This window comes from Monodon monoceros, unplaced genomic scaffold (genome assembly GCF_005190385.1).
Source record: "Monodon monoceros isolate NGI ecotype Baffin Bay Population unplaced genomic scaffold, NGI_Narwhal_1 Super_Scaffold_4, whole genome shotgun sequence".
Lineage (NCBI taxonomy): Eukaryota > Metazoa > Chordata > Mammalia > Artiodactyla > Monodontidae > Monodon > Monodon monoceros.
The window spans coordinates 20,001,917-20,023,159 of NW_021703781.1; the positions used below are offsets into that span (position 1 = coordinate 20,001,917).

Consider the following 21,243-nt stretch of genomic DNA (forward strand, 5'->3'; position numbering starts at 1 on the left):
CCGGGCGTCTCCCCTTCCACGGAACTCCCAGGGGCGAGCCCTAATTTCCAAGGAAGGAGACCGCCGCCTCTAGGCTGCCCCGTTCGGCAGCAAACCGGGCTGGGCGATGCCTCCTCTTGCGTCCCGAGCCTCCCCGCCTGCGCCCCGCCCGAGCAGGGCGCCGCCACGCGTGACGGTGCGCGCGCGACAGAACCTCCCGTCCCTGCGCCGGCTCCCTACGTGGGGGACGTGCAGGGAGATGCCGGGCTGTGGGGGATTTCGCGGCGTCGCCCGCCCCCTTTCCGGCACGGGGAGGAGCAGCCACCGAGCCCCCCCGGCCCTGGCCCGGCCGCGACCGCCCGGCGCTGCAGAGGCGCGCGGCAGCCAATGGGCGCCGAGGAGGTGGGCCGGCTGGAGGCTGTCACCCTCGCGGGGACGGGAGCGCGGAGACTGGGAGCGCGCGAGCCGCCGCCGCGCCCCAGGTCGTGGGGGAGGAGCGGCCGGAGGAGGAGGAGGAGGAGCCGCGGAGCTGCAGCCCGGGGACCACTGCTCACCCAGGCTGCGGAGGACAGACGCCCGCCCCAAGCCTGCCGCCCCGCGCCCCCGACCGCCAGCATGATCGCCGCGCAGCTCCTGGCTTATTACTTCACCGAACTGAAGGATGACCAAGTCAAAAAGGTGAGCCCCCGCCGGCGCCGCCGCCCGGCGCTCTGCCCGCAACGTTGCATTCCGGTATCCGCTCGCCGCCGCAGCCGCCTCCATCCTCCCGCGCCCAGCCTCCCCCAGGCCAGCATTGGTTGGACCGCAGGGCGGTGGGGAAGGCTTCGCCCTTTGATTCTTCCCGGGATCGTATGCTGCGTGTGTGTGTGTGTGTGTGTGTGTGTGTGTGTGTGTGTGTGTGTGTTGGGGGGTGGGGGGGAGACCCCCGAGACTGGGCTGTCTGCTGCAGTGTCCTTGAAACGGGATGTGGATGTCAAATGGGCCCCCGGGCCGTGCGGGGAGGGTGACCGTGTGGCAACTGGTGGGTTGGTCCACAGGGCCTGTTTGGTACGGTCCAAGCGCCATGGGCGGAGGAGTGATCACAGAGATGCTGGGGAGGTGAGCGCGCAGCAGGCGGGGGTGCTGGCTGGAGGCCATGCATCCCATATTTGGGGTTCCCGGTGGAGGGCGTCGGGTGCCCGGAAAAGCTGTCACCCTCCCAGTTGTTGCGGCTGCTCCTTAATCTGAAGACGGGGCGACCGGCACGGCTTCCTGGAACAAGGAGAAGCGTGGAGGCCACCGGAAACTTTGCTCATAGGCCTCAGGTCTGGAGCGGCATGTCTGAATGGAATTTTTTTATCCCTCTCCGTGACCGCTCTGCTCTCTTAAGCTGTAATTTCCAGCCAGCCCAGGGAGCTCAAATAAGAGACTGGTCTTTTGAGTCGGATGGAGGCCTTGACATGTATGCTTGTGGCATGTGTGTACTTGCACAAGGACACATTTCCCTACCCTGAGGTATTGCTGCCTTTAACTTATGCCTAACATAAAATCCTGTCTGCTGGCAGGTGTTAAAGGTGTATCTCTCCCTTATACCAGCTTTGGCGTCAAGTTTTTGAGAAACAGCCTAAGCTGTAGGGAAAGACGCCCATTTTATCATTGCCACGCCTGACAGATCTCCTGACCCACCCACACCCAGAATGGGTGACATTATTGCTGGGATAAGCTGGGGTGGACAGCAAAGTCAACCTGACTTTGGAGTTCAAACAAAGGAGCTGTACCTACAGGTGAGAGGCAGGAGCCACAGGTCTGCAGCCACAGGATGTTCAGTGCTCTTCTTAACCACCCAAGACAGCCCCCTCCTCTGGCACAACAGGAAACGGGCCTGCTAAGGGCAGTGACCTCATCAAGGTCACCCGAGGAGTTAGAGGGAGAGCCAGGGCGGGACCCAGGTCTCCGCCTCCCTCCACTGGGAACTTGACTGAGGCTCCTCCTGGAAGTCAGCTGAGGGGGAGGTGCTGAGACAAAGGCATTGGGGATGCTGCTTGGATCCTGGGTCCTGCGCTGAGTGGGGACCAGAGTTGGGTAGTTAGGAGACCAGCCTGGGAATCTGCCACGGTCCCTCACGGCTACAAGTGGCAGTGACTATAGAGTTGTCAAACCGTGGGACTCATGCTCACTCCCGTGGAGCACCCTGGAGCCTCCTTCTGACCACTGAGCTTGGGGAGCTCTGCACGTCAACATGTGCATTTCACCAGTTTTCTTCAGTGGTGTTGTGTATCCTTGATGTTCTTCCCATTTCACAGTGGGGGATTTAAGGCATAGATGAGTTCACTGCCCTCTCCCTGCACACGGTGCCCTCTGTAGCTCAAGACAGCAGATCACTGAGGTGGGGACCCGAATGACCTTGTAAGCCTCCAGCATCCACAGCCACCAACGTCTGTGTGGCCGCCAGGGGCCATGCTGGGTTGAGGTTTGGACTGCCCTCAGTGGGACCTATTTTATCAGGCACGCAGTATCTAGTGTGGCCCCAGAGCCCTCCACTCTCGTGGTGGCCTGATTCACACTCTATCCACCAGGCTCCTGTAGGCATCTGACTGTGTGACTTCTGAATCAATTGATCCTCAAGTCCCTCCTCTGAGACCGGCATTCTGAAATTCCCTCCCCACCCTCCACTGGCGTCAGAACCTTGCTGGAGGTGGGTCTTGAGGCCAGAGCTTCCACCAGATAATATTATTGGTCAAGGAGAGTCTTAAAAACAGGCTGGCTTTCTTGCACCTCATGGAGGAGTTCTCAGGCTGCTTTCTATGGGGGGAGTATGTGGATTCCTGCCAGGGGGTCACCTCGGCCTTCGTGATGGGCTGTGTGACTCTGCCATCCGTGATTGTGGTTCTCAGGAAGCTTCCTGGGCCTCCTGAGCACATAGTGGGCACTTGTTCTGATGGCCTAGTCAGTTTTCCCGGCCCCTACTCGAGCAGATCCTGGGAGACTCCATGTGCTCTCCTGGGACTCAGGACTTTTTAGAGACAAGCTTTTCCTACCTACCACTTACCCTGGGACTCCAAGGTACGTCCTCCACTTGCAGGACTCCAAGCCCTGTTCCTCCTGCGGGAACTGGGCCCTACCTGCAACCTGATGAGGACCCAGTGCAGACAGCCCCCACCCCGCCGCACCTGCCAGCGTGGGCAGCCATGGTGATTCAGCCCTCCAGCCCTAGGTGGCCTCTGGAGCTCTGGAGACAGCGCTGGCATCCCACACTAATCCTCATCCATCTACTTGCCCTCTGGCCTAGGTGTAGAGGGAAGATGGGGATGGTGCCAGGGAAGGTTTGTGGGATTGCTCAGGATACAAAAGTGATCATGAAGGGGTATCATTTCTCCCCCCATTGCCTATGAGACACATCAGTAATTCAGCCTCATAAATATATCCTGGGTTGAAACAGGCCAAGCATCTGGCTTCCCAGCCTGGAGTCCCATCTTCCAGACTGCATCTGCATAGTGTTGGATGATGTGGTGCGGTGAAAAGGGTGTCGTGGCATTAGACTGAAGTTAAGTATAAAACATAGATTTCCCTTTTACTCTTCTAGTGCTTTTAGGAGGAAAAGGATGCACATGTGTGCTTGTGAAAGGTTCCGTTCATCAGAATACCAGACATCTGTTAATTCTGCAGCTAGAGCCTGGGTCTTTTTTTTTTTTTTTTTAAATTATTTATTTTATTTATTTTTGGCTGTGTTGGGTCTTTGTTGCTGCACGCAGGCTTTCTCTAATTATGTCGATGGGCTTCTCATTGTGGTGGCTTCTCTTGTTGCGGAGCTTGGGCTCTAGGCATGCAGGCTTCAGTAGTTGTGGTGCATGGGCTCAGTAGCTGTGGCTCGCGGGCTCTAGAGCGCAGGCTCAGTAGTTGTAGAGCCTGGGTCTTTTGACCTCCAAGTAACTTTTACTTTTAACTTTTACATGCCTCTCATCTTGCCTGCTTCCTCCACTTGGGTTAGTCATTAAGAGCTCGAAGGAGGGTAAAGGATTATGTAGTGCTCTGTTCCTTTAGGAAAGGAAGATGGGTCCAGCAAGGTCAGAACTTGGCCTCTAAAGAAAAACTAGACATCCTTTCCTTCAGGGTTGACAGATGGTGAGCAAATGCCAGTGGATTTTCTCTGGGAGGGATCCCCATGACCCTAAGGAATCCCCATAAGCAGGTGGGCAACAGGTGTGATTTGTCCAATGGCTGAACCCAGAGTCCTCGAGTGGTTGGCTCAGGAAGGCAGAGGAGAGAATGCTTAGCAGTTAGAAGGCTACCAAGTTCTTTTTCCTTGGAGCCCATGTATTCCAGCGGCAAAAGCAAGCATTTAAAAAATGCCCATTTCCTTACTGCTCGGGGGTGAGAGAGATGAGAGTTAGAAAATTATGAAAACTATCTCATGCACCTTTTGATCTGGTGTTATACAAGCATCCAGTAAGAGCCTCACTCCCTGGGGAATCTTCATTTCATAATCCCTATCCCCTCTACCTTGGATGTTCCTTGGAGTTCTCCCCCTAAGAAAATGCCCAGGACTTCATTTTGTTTGATAATTTGGGATTGTCGTGAGGGAATAAACTGGGAAAGTGGGTGGGTATGCAGGACTTTCACATCTGGCCGTGCTGCGCTGTCCTCCCACACTCCTCCTGTTTTCTGGAGAAAAGACTGATTTGTCTCCATGTGTGTCTGCAGTCAGGGGTTCCTGCCTGATAGAATTAGCCACTGGAGTCAGCGCTGAACATGCCTGAGGAGGCCCTGGAGGAGATGCTGGATAGAGAGGCATCCATACAGCTCCGTGTCCAGGAAGCAGTCGTGGCTAGACTGCAGGCACCTGCTTATTGATTTGAGGCCCTTTAGAATCAAATCCGATCATGGGAACTCAGTCATTTCTTCAGAAAATGTTTGAGTCCTTTATTATGTGCAGAGTATTGTGCTAGGATGGGGTGACAGCTATAAACCTGGTAGAAAGAGTCCCTATTCTTATGGAGTATAAATAATTATTTGCTGTCTTATGGTAAGTGCAAAACAGAGAATGCTATGAGAGCTATAGGGGCCAGTGGTCAGATCTTGGGTGGGAAATCACTAGCCTAAGAGTTGCTTAAAGCCAGGCTGTAAGGAATTCCCTTGTGGTCCATTGGTCAGGACTTGGCACTTTCACTGCCAAGGGCCTGGGTTTGATCCCTGGTTGGGGAACTAAGATCCCACAAGCTGTGCAGCACGGCTAAAAAAAAAAAGAAAAAAAATCAGGCTCTAAATGTGCAAATGGAAATATTATACTTAGAAACTTCGTAAGGGAGAGTCGAATAGATAGTTACCAAAATGTAGCTTTGCTTTCTCTCTTTTTTTTTTTGTTTGTTTTTATAAATTTATTTTTATTTATATTATTTAGTTTTGGCTGCATTAGGTCTTTGTTGCTGCACTCAGGCTTTCTCTAGTTGCGGCGAGCGGGGGCTACTCTTCGTTGTGGTGCACAGCCTTCTCATTTCAGTGGCTTCTCTTGTTGCGGAGCACAGGCTCTAGGCACGTGGGCTTCAGTAGTTATGGCACACGGGCTCAGTAGTTGTGGCTCACGGGTTCTAGAGCGCAGGCTCAGTAGTTGTGGTACACGGGCTTAGTTGCTCCGCAGCATGTGGGATCTTCCTGTACCAGGGCTTGAACCTGTATCCCCTGCACTGGCAGGCGGATTCTTAACCACTGCGCCACCAGGGAAGTTCCTTGCTTTTTCTCTTTTTTAATGGATTGTTGTCGCTGAGCATCCCAAGACACCTTCTGGGTGCCATATCAGATATCAATTGTGTGTGTAGCTATATGTGTGCGTTTATGTATATATGTCTGTCTATACCTAACAATACACATAGACACACTAACATGCATGTGTGTATGTGTATGCTTTTCATCTGATCTTTCAGAAACCTGAGTGATGATGTCACGATAGGAAGTATTATTCCTGAGCTCCCAGGGCAGCTCCCTCCCCCTCACAGCTCCTCCCCTGGACATCCTGCTGCCTTGTGTACAGTGGACAGAAGGCAGAGATTTTATTCCCCATTTAGAAGCAGGGACTGACTGGAGGCCCAGAGGAGATGAATGACTCTCAAGGTCTTAGAAAATCTGGAATGGGATCCATAGGGCCATTCTTGCTCCCCCCGCTTCTTTCCTTTAGGAGAAAAACCCATCTTTGTTGATTTGAACAATTTAACTTAGAATCTGTATTTTAATTCTCTCCCCCACAAATCAATACATATGAATTAATTTTTTATTATGAAATATTTGGGGTGCGTAAAAAATATTGAAGTTAACGCAACAAACACTTGTGTATCCACTCCTCAGCTTGCGAGGTAACAGACACAAATACAATTATATTACAGACACGACTAAAACCCCTTCTATGCCCGTCTTCAAGTCACATTCATTTCTCCTCCCCGAGGTGACCTCTGTCCTGAGTTTGGTGTTTTATCATTTCCTGCATGTTTTAATATTTTTATTACATATCATGTATCTATGAACAGTATGTAGTGTTACTTTATATGGCTTTAACTTTTTGTAAATGGTGTTATCCTGTTTGTATCCTTCTGCAACTTGCTTTTTTTTAAGCTCAACATTGTATATTTGACATTCTTCCATGTTGATCTGTATACCTCTGTTTCATCAATTTAAACTGCCGTATGCCCTTACATTGTGTGAATACACCAAACTAATTTATCTGTTCTTTTGGTAGGCCTTTGAGTTTCTGATTTTTCAAATTACAGACAGTGCCCCCATGATCCTTCTGTACACACGTAAGTTGCTCTAGGCTGTGTTTCTAGGGCTGAAATCGCTCAGTGGAGGAGTGAGTGCATCTTCCCACTTTTAAGATTTTGCCAAATTGCCTCCGTGGTCATGTCAGCTCCCAGTCCAGTCAGAAGTTTGTACAGGTTCATATGGTTCCACAGCCAGCCCTTGGTTACAGTAAAACCTTAAAATTTTTTAATAGGTAATTTTGAAAGAAACTGTTTCTTCCCAGCCATTTCCATTCACATACAACATTTGAGCTTGGCTTAAAATTAGCCATTTCCTAGTTTACCTTATGAAGGGGAGCCCTTGCTGCCCAGTGTTACTGAGTGAGGTTGACAGCTCACTGTGAGCAGTGCCCACCCCATTGGCTGTCAGCACAGTGCCCAGGTGGCGGCGGGGTAGGGCGTACAGAGAGAGGCTCGTGAAGGCTGTGTCCCCTCGTGCTCTAGCATGAATTCGTTAAACTTTTCTGGGAATTAAAACAAACAAGTGTGCTTTTGCCTGCATACATTCTCTTCCTGGGTGGATCTGACTGGGGCAGGGCTGGCTTATCTGTCCCCTAAACATTTCTCTATTACAGAAAACTCATGCCGGCAGCCTCTCTCAGACTATCTTCCGTAAAAGGAGCGGGTGGCTGTGCGCCACCTGCCCCCCCCCCACCAAGGCACACTGCAGTGTGAGGTCTGCAGCCCAGCCCTTTGCAAATGCGGTCCCTGGGGAGGCAGAAAATGTCAGGTCACGTTCATCTGATTGCATGCTTGGTTACAGGCTCTCAGACGCCGAGGCCTTGAGGGGGCCTTGGAGGGAAGGGTGCACTGAATGCCTGCTAGGGGCCTCTCTTTCTTAAAATGGGTCTTATTTAATCATCAATAGTAACAATACTAATCGAAGCCAACATATATAATGCCTGTCACATTTGCTGCACCAAAGGCATTACATCCTCACAGGTCCCCTGTGAGGTGGGTACCCTTATGACCGCCACTTTTGGATGAGGACTCTGAGGCTCAGATATAAACAGAAGAGCCAGCATTCAGACGCATTAAGTCTTCTGGCAGAGCCCCTGCTTTTTTTTTTTTTTTTAATTGAAATATAAGTCACATACTATAAAACTTAGCATTTAAAAAAATTTTTTTAAATAAATTCATTTATTTTATCTTTGGCTGCATTGGGTCTTCGTTGCTGCACACGGGCTTTCTCTAGTTGCGGTGAGTGGAGGCTACTCTTCGTTCTGGTGCGTGGGCTTCTCATTGCGGTGGCTTCTCTTATTGCGGAGCACGGGCTCTAGGCGCGTGGGCTTCAGTAGTTGTGGCATGCGGGCTCAGTAGTTGTGGCTCCTCACGGGCTCTAGAGCGCATGCTCAGTAGCTGTGGTGCACGGGCTTAGTTGCTCTGTGGCATGTGGGATCTTCCCGGACCAGGGCTCGAACCCGTGTCCCCTGCATTGGCAGGCAGATTCTTAACCACTGCGCCACCAGGGAAGCCCAACTTACCATTTTAAAGAGTGCAAGTCTGTGGTGTCTAGTATGTTCACAAGGTTGTACAAATGTCACCACCATCTATTTCCAGAATGTTTTCATCACCCCCAAAAGAAACCCCATACCCATTAAGCAGTCACTCCCCATTGCTCCCTCCACCCTGATATCTACTTTCTTTTTTTTAATGGATTTGCTTCTTCTGGACGTTTCATATGAATGGAATTATATAATGTGTGACCTTTGTGTCTGGTTTCTTTCACTTAGCATGTTTTCAAGGTTCATTCATGCTATAGCATGTTTGAGTACTTCAGTTCTTTTTATTACTGAATAATATTGAGTTGTTTCTGTATACCACATTTTGTTTATGCATTTGTTAGTTGAGGGACATTTGGGTTGTTTCCACTTTGTGGCTGTTATGATAATGCTGATGTGAACGGTTTTCCCTGTGTGGACATACGCTTTCATTTCTCTTGGGTATGTGTGTAGGAGTGGAATTGCTGGGAGAGCCCCTGCTTCTGTCCACCTGAGGAAGGCATCATCTCCATTTAGAAATGAGGACACTGAGGTCCCCACGTAGTGAAGTGACTTGCTGACCACACAGCTCATGAGTGATAGGGACAGAAACACTACCAGGTCCCCTGACTCAGAAACCCATGTTCTTTCCACCATAACACATCCAACTCTGATTTTGCTGTTGAGGGAAACAGATTCAAGGAAGGAAAGAGGCGAGGCCAGGGCAGAGCTGGGCACGAGACTCTCCATACTCCCCCGATTCCCATTCCCCATCCTCCCCTTCCTCCCCTTCCTCCCCTTCCTCCCCATCCTCCCCTTCCTCCCCATCCTCCCCATCCTCCCCTTCCTCCCCATCCTCCCCATCCTCCCCATCCTCCCCATCCTCCCCAGCACCAGCACACTGGCTTGTGCCTGCCATCCCCACCCCTCCACCCCTCCACCCCCAAGCTGCTCAGTGTTGACCAGCTCCCTCCACTTGGGCAGGAAATTGACCCAATAAAGTCTTTTACAGTGAATGTTAGGGATTTTCTCTGGTTTTCAAATTTTTCTCTGTACCCTTTTCATTTGTCCCCTTCCCTCCATCCTGTTTGCAATTAAAAGAGGACACTTGGGGAGGCCAGTGCTTTCCCTGAAAGACCGCCCCATGCTCCCTCTAAGGCATTATTATTCTAGCTTTCTCTCCCGGCCTCTGCCGGGCCCTACTGTAAGCAGCTGGTTTCCTTGATTGATTGACACGTGGGGTTTGCCTTCAGCCTTGTTATTCAGTCTAACCTCATTTCTCTAATGTCCCCTGGTGCCTTCCGGGACCCTCTCTGGGTGGGTGGGGTGAGTTGAGTTGGAGACCCGCAGACCATCCTTGTAACAAAGACACCAAGCCACATTTGCAAAGTTCTTTTCCACTCTCAAAATACTTTTTCATGCTTGATTTAGTGAAGTCCTTCTGGCAAGCTTGGGTGTAGGTGTTTCTTTCTGCATCTTACATGTGGGGCAGGCAAGCTTCAGGAAGTGGAAGTGATCTGATCTTTGGTGGCCAGAGAACAGAGGTCTGGGATGGAGACACAGGTCTGTCTGACACTAGTAGGCAGCTCTCACTGTCATGCAGATCCAGGACTTCGGTCCAGGGCTTCAGGCTTCTAAAGCAGTGCATTGCAGTGGGCTCCCAGCAGAAATCATCACCCAAGGCTCCCATGATGGGGATGTGATTGGAGTGCTAGAGCCCTGCTGTCCACAACAGTAGCCACCAGCCACACGTGGCTCTTGAGCATTTGAAATGTGGCAAGTCTGGTTTGAGATGTGCTGTTGGACATAAAATACAGGATTTTGAAGACTCTGTATGACAAAGATATATAAAATCGCTCGTTGATCATTTAAAAAATACTACATGCGGGAATAATATGTTGGATATATTGGGTTAAATGTTATTAAAAATTTCACCTGTTTTTAAAAATCTGGCTACTAGAAAATGTTAAATTACATATGTGGCTTGCATTGTATTCCTACTGGAAGCACTCTGCTAGACAGGAAATTTTATGCCTCAGAAGTTCAGGCAGAGGCACTCTGCATTTAAGGCAGTGGGTTCCTGCGGTCCTTGGGCCTCAATTTCCTCATGTATAAAGCCAGGAGCCTGGAATCCTTTATCTCTCAAGGATCCCTCTAGCTTGAGCAGTGTTGTTAGGTGGACATCAAGCTCTCTGGGGCTCAGTTTCCTTATCTGTCAGATGGGGTAAATGATTCCTACCTCACTATGTGCCCACTTATCAAATCAGAGAATGGATATGGAAACACTTGGAAAGCGTACTGAACCGTACAAATGTCAGATGTTATCACCGTTGTTCACCCAGAACACACCTGTAGGCACCTGCCGAGGCATGGTGGGGGAGTGTAGCTTCCTGGATAACAGACGGTAAGCAGACAGAGCCCTGAGCCGGGGCAGGGATCCTGGGTACCATTCTGCTTTGCCACCATGGGATTTTGAAAAGCCTGTGTTCTGAGGAATCCATGGTGTCATGGAGCTCCTATGCCCACCATATGAAGATGAGAGGGCAGTTTTCATTGTTGCTTTTTTACTGATGGAAAAACACAGAGATGGAAGTGACTTGCCCAAGGTTATAGAAGGAATCTGTATAGCTGGAGGAGGCCTGAAGCCCTTCACTTTCCAGCCCAGTCTGCTCCCATCACTGCAGTATTTGCGAGCCGTGGCTCTGGGGTCTGGTTGTCTCATAGTGAAAGCAGAGCTGTCCGTACTTCGGACCCTCTCTTCCCTCTCGTCTGGAGGCACCTGGCACATTGGGAACTGTGAGTCTGGTGCCTGGCCCTGCCCAAGCCATTGACCATGAGGCCCAGAACGAAGCCTGTTGTTCTTGCCCCGCCACATTCCAGGGCTGTTCTGTTCCCCTTGAGGGACTGGGTACCTCCTTTATTTTTAGCTAGTTCAGTGTGACAGCTTTGTTCTCGTCTGGGCAAGGGCCTGGTCTCTCACCAGCAGAAAGTGCCTCTTAGCTTGAGCCAAGGTCACCAGGAGGACCTCGGGCATGACCTCACGGCCTTCTGTGGTCCTCCTAGCAAGAGGAGTCTGGGGAAGTAGGGAGGGAGCACCGGGGCTGGGGTCTGAAGCCAGAGCCACCCTGGGTGCTGGATGCTCGGGCCTTTCGCTTGGTTTCATGCCCCGGGTTCCTCCCGTGTAAAACAGGGCTGATAACGCCCACCCTGCAAGTGTGCAGCTTGGATCAGGGCAGGTGGAAGTGCCCAGCAGGGGACCCATCCTTGCTGACCGTTACATCACAGTTCCCAAAACCTCAGTTTCCTCATGAAGAATGGGGATCCCGTTTTCTTCCTGATTTGCTCTGATTAAACAGAAGTGTTGTATGTATGAACAGTCCATGGTGCTGCGTCCATGCTCACTGAAATGGAACTAACAGTTCAGAAGCATCAATTAAATGATAGATAAGGCGCCGAGAGCTGTGTCTGAATTTTGAAAAAGGGACTGGAGAAGGGAAAGCTCCCCTTATAGTGTTTGAACATGCCGAAGGGACCCCTGATGCGCTGGGGATATTCGCACACACAGCTTTCACTGAGAAGCCTCTAAAGTGGAATTTATTTTCCCAAACACATTTCCTCTTTCAGATATTCCACAGTCTCTGGGAGCCTTGAAGAGTGGAGACTCCTGATTATCTGTAGAGCGTTTATATGTCTCCTTGGGCCTTGAGGTGCAGCTGTTGTGAGGCGAAGCAGGCGTCTGAGAGCGCCTGGAACTCTCCATCACTCAGGGAGGGGCTGTTGGCTCCACGCAGGTCGCCCTGAGGCTGAAGTGAGGGACTGGTGCCGGAGAAGGGCTGGGTCATTCAGGGAACAGGAGTCTCCGGCCTTATCTGAGCCAGCAGACCCTTCCGAGAAGACCTCCCGGGCCAAGCGTCTCCAGAGGCCTTCCTGCCCCTCCAGGAGAGCAGCCACTCAGCCCAGCTGAGAAGCCACCTGAGGGGGTGGGGACACAAGGAAGTTGGAAGCATGGCCCCTGCACCCCTGGCACTCACGGTCTAGCTGGAGGTGTGCACCATGCGCGTGTTGCTGCGGCGCGGGCAGATCGCTCCTACGAAGCACGAGGGCCGAGGGGATGCCGAGGAGAGCGGCAGCTGGTGCTGGGCGGGCGGATCATGGTACCCCCTTCGGAGGAGGTGGGTGTGGAGTGGAGTGCAGAGAGGCAGTTACAGGCCAAGCCAGCCGAGTAATAGAGGGGGATCTGTGAGGAAGGACCGTCGGGGGTGCAGAGGGCAGGAGGGTGCCGGGAGCAGATGATCCTGGTAGGGAACCCACAGGGTCCAAAATGTCTCTCCTTGTGGCCAGTGCCCTCTCTGCTCAGGTACCAGCTGCCAAAAGCAGGATAGAAATGTAGGTTCCTTGGGGCCGACACCCTTGGCAGTGAGGTGGGGCTGGGCAGGCAGGAAGAGGGTTGGACCTGCAGGAGGCGGGCTTGGGATGGCACCCACCATGGCGGAGGGTCCCATCGGGCCAGGACCTTCGGGCTTGCTATGGCCTTTGAACTTCCTTCCCAGGATTGTGTGAAAGGGGAAATGAGCAGTTCAGATCCCTGGTAGCTGCTGGAGGGTGAACGAGGCTTCCAAAATAATCAGGCTGGAGCAGCGTGCTTTCTGCAAGGCAAGGGAGCCATGCTGCTCCTGCAGTGGATGGAGCTGTGGCATTAATGCCACCATGTTCCCACGTCTCGCTGCTCTCGGAAGCCCTGGGCCTGGGTTCGCCCTGGCCTGAGCAAGAAAGGTACTGAGGAAGGACCACAGAACCAGGAACTTGGTGTCTACTCCGGTTTTCTTGCTGACCAGCGGTCACGTTGGCCCATCGAATAACCTCTCTAGCCTCTAATTTTTCCTTAGGGCATTGAATGTGATGGCACCTGCCCTGCTTCTCTGGACAGGATAGTTTAAGGACCAGCATGTGAAAGTGCTATGCAAAGTAGAGAGGCCTTCCTAGGTCAGAGTCAGGTGAACACACCCACATTACAGATGGAAAGACTGAGGTGCCTGCAGGATGGCAAAGCTGGAGTCTGACGCAGGTGTTTGTACTACCCAGTCCATGCCCCATCATTGAGCCAGGTAGGGTCCTGAGAAAATCTAAGTATGGCTGGTAGTGTGAGTCTTAGAGGCAGTTCCCCGAGGAAATAGAGGAGGAGTTAAGGTTTCAAGGGAGAAACTATTTATAATGTGATTCCATTTTTTGTAAAATGAAATACAAAAAAGACCCAAGCCCTGTATGTATGAATGTTTGTTTAGGTAGGAAAACTGTCCTAGAACATAAAGCTCTTTTAGCAGGGACTTCTCTGGGGAGATTGAGGGAAGAACTCAGACTTTTTACTTTTGTGCATTTATGTATTGTTTGAATTTTTTAAATAATGAGTGTATATTACTTATTGTTACTATAATGTACTGTTAGTTTTTTTTTTAAAGTAATAAAACAATCCAAACGTTTCAGAGGACTTTTGTGAGAATCTTTTATTTGCTATGGTTTCAGGCAAATGACCACCTACCTTTAGTTTTCTTTTCTACAAAATGGGTCAGTAATATTTGGTAATCAATGCATTTCTCTAGGTATTTAGGTAAAAGGAATTAGGGATATGTGATTATGAGTTAGAGAAGGGAGTGAGGGAGATGGATTCCCTTTCTGTCATTTCGTTGGAAGGGTGGGAAGAATTCTTGGTACATAATTAAAATTCTCCGAATAGCTCTCTGAGGTGAAAGTATAATTATCCTCATTTAAAAGTGAGGAAATCAGGACTCAGAGAGGTTAAGTAACTTGTCCAAAGTCACACAGCAAATAAATGGCAGGTCCTAGATTTTAACTCAGTTGTCTTCATGCATAGCCCTGTGTTCTTCCCGCCATGTAAGAAAAGATAGAAATCTGTAAGAAGAGGCCCCAATTGAGGGGTTAGAAGACCTGGAATGCACATCCAGCTGCCACTGATAAACCATGTGACTTTGTGTGAGTCATGGGGCTCAGTTTCCTCGACTACCGCCTACTTTGCTGGGTTTCTGTGCCGGGAGAAGGGGAGCTAACACATTAGGCACCACTTCATGCCAGACCGCCGGCATCCATGAGCTCATTGCTTCTCTTTGTATGCCGTCCAGGTGGGATAATGTGTGTGAAAATTGTGTGTATAAATAGCAGAGCCCTCTGCACACGTGAGCTCTTATTAAAATAATATTAACCCCCCTGGACCCATTCGTTCCTGAGTCAGTCTCCTTAAGAAAGAGAAGTGAATCTGATGTTGAAATCTCTGACCTACCCTTAAGCAAGAGTCCTTCTTAACGCTTCACTGCCAGCTCCCCAATTTCCTTTGCAAGTAAAGTGTCTCACTTGGAACGTTCACTTCGTAGGCCTGTGCCGATCAGCTTCAGTCACACCTGTTGCTCTGCCTCGTTCTTGATCCTCACGGAAGAATGGACGAGAGAGGGAGTGAAAATTTTCCATGGCTGTTCCCCCTCCCACAGGGGGTCAGAGTGCCTGGGTCACCAGTGGTTACGGAGCCTCCTGCCATGACCAGCCTGTCCACTTGGGCATGTACAGTCTTGAATTGTTTTTTTCATACGTGTCTGTTGGGACCAGGAGGTGGGGCTGGGGTCGGGCACAGAAATGTTTGAGTTTAGACCAGTGCGGGGTCGCTGGGCTCTTCCACTGGCCGGACAGCTCTGGGCCAGCGGGGCTTGGTGAGGTTGTGTCCTCTTCTGACATCTCCTCCTGCCTCTGCTGTGTTCCTGCTTCTGGAGCCGATGAGAGCTTCCAGGCCCTCTTGGTCCGCAGGAAGGACAGCCCAGGTATTTGCACAGTAGTAGGGCACCAGTGCCTGCCCTGTGCAGCCTCCTCGGCTCCCACCCTCGGGAGAAGGGCTCTTCCTCTGGCAGTGGGGGGTGGGGGTGGTGGCGGTGGCGGTGAAAGATGCCCTGGGGGCTGGACAGGGGCGTCGTCAGTCTGAGCCGAGAGTCTGTAGGACCCAGCTCGCCATGTGGTGTCTGGGACCCTGGGACCTCCCCCATTTCCTTCCCAGTCTGACCGAGTCCTGAATACTTGTGTCAGACACCATGTGTGAAAGGGAGCCCAGGGGGTTCCTATCACAGACTCCTGGAAGCCTCTGTCTCTGTCTGTGACAGACATCCTATGAGAGATGTTCCAAAGGCTTGCAGCTTGAAGCCCACCAGAAGAGGTGCTGTGCCCTCCTGTCACCAAAATGTAGCACTGGGGGTTGGAGGCACAGGTGGGATTCTTTGGGCACAAGCGTTTGGCCAGGGCAGCAGAGTTTGAGGCAGCGTCCTAAGAGAAGAGCAAGAATTGTGGAAATGTGAGAGGGAGGGAGAGAGAGGGGAGAGGAAAAGATCTGGAGTTGCTATGGAGAGGGGATGGAAAGAGAAATGCTGAAAGGACCACAGACTTTGGCCAAACCTCCCAAAGCCAGAAGTTGTCCTTCTCCGGCCCTGCATCCCTCCTCCATCTCTCCCCTCCTGGGCTTCCGGGCCAACCTCTTATAAGAAAAGCAGCTCTTATACTGGGGTTCTTGCAGAGATCTGGAGCAAATGGGCAGGAGGACACCCTTCCTTTCTACCCCCTTCCACCTACCACCCTTTCCCAGCTTCTTTCCCAGGTGGACAGGGGCAGCCCGGCCAGCTGTGAGGCAGGGCTAGTCTGAATGAGAGGAAAGAGGCCCCTTGTTCAGTGAGGTGCTGGGCACTCTGGGCCCCTGGGAGTATTCTGCAAACGTCTCTTGTTCCAGCGCTTCCTGGGCTGCTTAAAGGGCCACAGTCCATATGGTGTGGATCTGCTGAGTCCTGCACCAGGTGCCTGCCTGGCTGGGCAGCGTTGGGGGGTACCTGCAGCCCAGCCCCAGGATCTGTGCCGTTCAGAGGCCCCTCCTGAGCTCCTGAGGACCAGAAGGGGTGCCCCTTGGCTTATTCTCATGCACCTGAGATCCAGGAGGCTTCAAAGTCAGTTCCAGCTCTGCCCTAAGCTATACCCTCTTTCTGGCCCCAATTTCCACATCTCTTCTGAGAAGAGTTGTACCACGTGATGATTCATGAACCTGAACCAGCGGGGGAAAGCCCTCCTTCCTTCTACGCTGGGGGGCCAGGTCGTCTTCTATATCCCCAGCCTGTTTTCTTGTTTGAGCTTCTTGCCTCTATTCGGGTTTGATTGGCTGTCCTGAAAACGTCTGGCTTCTGGGCTCACTGTCCCTGTGCTGAGCTGTGCCTCGAGTTAGGAGGCAGGCTGGCTGTGGAGCCCTGCTTCTTCTAGAAGTTTCTCCCTGTCCAGCTGGAAAATCTCAGCAGCTTTGCTTGGGCCTGATCTCCACACGGTAGGGGGACTGGCCTTCTCCAAGGGATGGGGACGGTTGTAGGGAGAGTGTTAGACTCTCAGGTATGGGACTGACTCCCTGGCTGTGTGCTTCGAACTAATCACTTAGCTTCTTGGAGCCTCAGTTTTCACAACTGTAGAATGGGGATTAAGAATGTCCCCCTGGGACTTCCCTGGTGGCACAGTGGTTAAGAATCCACCTGCCAATGCAGGGGACATGGGTTCGAGCCTACATGCCGCGGAGCAACTAAGCCCGTGCGCCACAACTACTGAAGCCCGTGTGCCTAGAGCCCGTGCGCCGCAACTAGAGAAAGCCTGCGTGCAGCAACGAAGACCCAACGCAGCCAAAAATAAATAAATAAATTTTAAAAAAGAAAAAAAAGAATGTCCCCCTGACAGGGTCATTTTGAAGGTTAAATGACCTATTGGATGTGAAAGCACTTGATATAATTATAAAGTATTATTCTAGCATCTGGCATTCGCTGAATTCCTCTTTTGTGCCAGGCAACTGGGTAGTTCCACAGGTCTCCTCCGTCTTTCCTTTCCTGGGGAACTCACATGTTATCGGAGGAGATAGGCATGTCAGTAGACAGATAATCGTGATGTAGGGTGAGGAGTGTGGTAGTGGAAACATGTCCACATGCCAGAGCAGCGCCGTGACTGCTGGTACTGCTCACCCGTCCCCGCCCCAGCGCACAGCTGAGCTTTCTGAAACATGTGTCACTGTTGAATACTCAGAGTCACGTTTAGAGTCTAAACCTGCTCGCCCAGTGCACGAGACCCTGCAGGCTTAGCCCCTGGCAGCCTTTCCAGCTGCTTCACTTCTTGCACTGTGTGCTCCGTCATCCCACAGACCACCCTCCCTCCCTCCCCTTTGGCCTTCACACACGCTCTTGTTTGTGCCTGGATGCACTCTCTGACATCACCCCTGCCAGTAGCCTTCTCCAGTCTGTGCTTCGTAGCCCCCATGTGCTTCTGTGGCCGCTCGTGCACATGTGACTGCCTCTCCCGACCAGCACGTGGGCGTGGTGACAGCAAGGGCTGCGGATCAGCACTGCCAGCCTTGGGGGTAAAACAGAGCCCTGTCTTCTAGGGCTGTGTTCTGGCCATTTCTCTTTCAGCTCTCGGTGGTTTCTGATTGCCCTTCTCCGCACGGCTTTCTCACGAAGGGGAAAGGAAAAGGTAGTTGCGGTAGAAGAGATGCAGGTGGGGGCAGGGTTGTCTCTGGCCACAGAGGACACTGGGGGACTCCTGCCAGTGCCCTGATTGTCCCTGAGACAGGAGAGAGGCAGGGCCTGGGGGAGCACGAGGCATGGAGTCCAGAGCGAGAAGGCTGCCCAGGACCAAAATATGCAGAAATGACTCTGTGTCCTTGAGTTGGACGTTTCCAGCCACCCTGAAAAGTAAGCATGAGAAGCCATTCTCAGAAGCAAATCACGTCAAAGGTCTTTTCATCCTCATTGGGTCATAAATCTGTCTGTCCATCTGCCAGAAACTTGCCGTGTGTGAGGCTGCTTGTGAGACATGGGGAGGTCAAGGTGAATGGAGCAGACACTGTCCAGGTGACAGGCGTAGAAAGTGATGATCCAGGCTGGACCATGCAGAGAGATCGGTGCTGAGGGAGGCGGTGTCTGCACCCCGAGGGTCTCAACGTCTGCAGGAGGGGTGACATTTGATTTGAACCTTGAAGGGGAGGTGAGCTTTGAGTAGCTGGGAAGAGAAGGAAGGGCGTTTCAACAGGAGAGCCAGGCACCTCCCAGGAATGGTAGAGGTGGTTTGGCTGGTGTGCAGAGAGCCCGGAGCCACACCCACAGAGTGTAGGTGCCTCCAATGTGGGGGGCTTTGCAAGGTTTTGAGCAGGGGAGTGAAGTGACCAGGGTCCCAGTTTAAGAAGGTGAAATGTGGGGGACTTCCCTGGTGGTGCAGTGGTTAAGAGTCCGCCTGCCAGTGCAGGGGACACGGGTTCGAGCCCTGGTCTGGGAAGATCCCATATGCCACGGAGCAACTAAGCCCGTGCGCCACAACCATTGAGCCTGCGCTCTAGAGCCCGAGAGCCACAACTACTGAGCCTGCGAGCCACAACTACTGAGCCCACGAGCCACAACTACTGAAACCTGCGCGCCTAGAGCCTGTGCTCCGCGACAAGAGAAGCCACCACAGTGAGAAGCCCGCGCACTGCAACGAAGAGTAGCCCCCGCTCGCCACAACTAGAGAAAGCCCACGCGCAGCAACAAAGACCCAATGCTGCCATAAATAAATAAATAAATAAATTTATAAAGAAAGAAAAAAGAAAAAAAAAAAGAAGGTGCAATGTGGCCGTGGTGTAGAGGATGGGTTGGAAGGGAGAGAAACTGAAGATTGAAAACCATTACACTGATTACGCATCAGGCGTCAGGAATACAGGCACATGGTTATCAGGGCTTCCTGAGGCAGAGAGTGGCAGAAAGAATGAACGGTGAAACAGAGAGACTTCAGTGAATTCCACAGGGTCAGGCACCACGAGGACAGATGTCTGACCAAGAGCCAGACATGTAGTAGGTGCCCAGTAAATAGAGAGAGTCAGCGGGAAGATACTATGAAGGAAGAACAACAAATGACAGCAACGGGGCCTGAGGTTAGGAGCCCAGGATCCTTGAGGAGAGTGGGGAGCCCAGGAAGAGGAGCGGGTTGGTTTAGTCCTGTTGGGTCAGGAGCGGTCTGATCAGGAAGTGTGGGCACATGGGCCCTGGCACACGGGCGTGCGAACTTGGGCTGTCCCATACCTGCTGGGGGTAGTGAGGTTAAGGACTCCGTGCTCTGGGCCTGCAGCCCCATGTCCTGAAGGGCTCCAGCCCTTCGTCCACCATTTCCACCTACCTAGAAGTCATGCCCAAGGAAACCCACCAGCACCACTGCCTCACAATGCTAATAGCTAATGTTTACTGAGCACGTTCTGTGTTCTAAGTGCTTCTCTGTCTCCTTTGATCTTACAACATTCTGTGAGGTACGTTCTATTTATCATCTCAGTTTTTCAGCTGAGGAAACTGAAGTTCACACAGCTGGTAAGTGATGGAGCTTGGATTTGAACCCCAGGTAGATGGCTCTGGAGCCCTTGTTCTGTGGCACTGTCATCCATGTGAGGATGAGCCAGCCACCTCTCACAGAGGGAAGGAGTCACGTGGAGGCTTAAGGTGCCTTTGGCGCGTACCTGGGGATTGAAGGGCAGCTTCCATGTAATATTCAAGGATTGGAAGGGACGTTGGAAGTGTCTGGTTCATTTTACAGGGGGGGAACCGGGGCTCAGAGCATTTGCAAGCCCGCTCTGAGTGACATGGTTGATCGCACTTGAATGATGGGCCAGCATGGGTGTTCCAGTGCCCACGGGAGCTGGATTGTCTTAGGCAGGCGGGAACCTCACGCCGCCTGCCCTGTCCTACCCCAGCCAGACTTGAGCTGAAACGACCTTCCCCAGCCTTGGCCTCACTTTCTTTCCTTCTCATCCTTCTTCCAGATCGACAAATATCTCTATGCCATGCGGCTCTCTGATGAAACTCTGTTAGATATCATGGCTCGTTTCAAAAAGGAGATGAAGAATGGCCTCTCCCGGGATTTTAATCCGACAGCCACAGTCAAGATGTTGCCAACGTTTGTAAGGTCCATTCCTGACGGTTCAGGTGAGTCTCTCACCCAGAGATTGGGCTCTGAGGGCTGAAAGCTCTGTGAAGCCACCCTTCCAACTTACATTCATTTGTTTGTTCATTCATTCATCTTTCATTCATTTACTCATTCATCCAGTTATTCATTCATTCACCATTCCATCCATCTGTTCTCCCATCCATCCATCCATTCATCTATCCATCCATCAATCCAATGTATGTCCATTGAGATCCTACCATGTGCTATGGGGGGTACCGTGGTTGGACCATGCTGACCTGCCTTCGTCGGCCTGTCTAGTGACTTATGGTAAGAGAGTGTAGTGTTTAGGGATCTTACAGATGCTGTGTGAGTTCTTATGCCTTCAGAACATGAATGGCTCCAGAACAGAGCCATTCATGTTAGGAGAATCTCTCCATCAGGGCACCAAGGCCTCCTTTTAGTACCCCAGATAAGTAGCGGTCCTAGCGGCCAGGTGCGTCTCAGACTCAGGGGGGAGACTCAAGTCCCCATTTGTACAAATTTCATAGATGCTAAGTCAAGGTAGCCCCTCAAGCAGAGAAATGGTGAGAGGAGTAGGACTGGAAAAAAAAAATTATCCTGTTGGTGTGCATCGTGTGGCTCATGCCCCACAGTGGGGATCTGGGGGCTCCCTGAGGATTGTCAGTACCCCCTCCCCAGGGACTGGCCTCAGCCCCTGCTCTTGGCAGAGTGGAGGCTGGGAGGGCACAGCCTGGCCTTGGCCTGCTCAGTGGAGGTCGTTCTGTCTGGCTGACCCGGGGGTGGATGCTGTGCCTGCCCCAGCTTAGCGCACGCACAGGAATCCTGCTCTTAGCCGTGTTCTGTGCTCTAGGCTGGGGCTTGCCTGCTTTTTGAGAGGGAGGGAGAGAGATCATGAAAGTCAGGTTTCTCTTGGGGTTGTGAGTACATAGCCTGAAAGTACGGCCCTTCCAACACTGTTGTGTTTCTTCCCTGCTCTGGGGACTAGTTTAAAGCTGCGATTCGGGGCATCTGATATGGAGCCGACGAAATGGACA

General features: G+C 51.8%; 1 protein-coding gene across 1 annotated transcript in view; it reads left to right on the top strand.

The window, feature by feature from the left end:
- The first annotated feature begins 458 nt into the window (after positions 1 to 458).
- The window catches only part of HK1 (hexokinase 1), a 70,843-nt gene continuing 50,058 nt past the window's right edge, over positions 459 to 21,243 (top strand). Inside the window, exons 1-2 of the mRNA XM_029201207.1 lie at positions 459 to 657; positions 20,064 to 20,226. Of these exons, the coding sequence (XP_029057040.1) occupies positions 595 to 657; positions 20,064 to 20,226 (226 nt within the window). The 5' untranslated portion in view covers positions 459 to 594. The remainder of the gene's footprint in view (positions 658 to 20,063; positions 20,227 to 21,243) is intronic.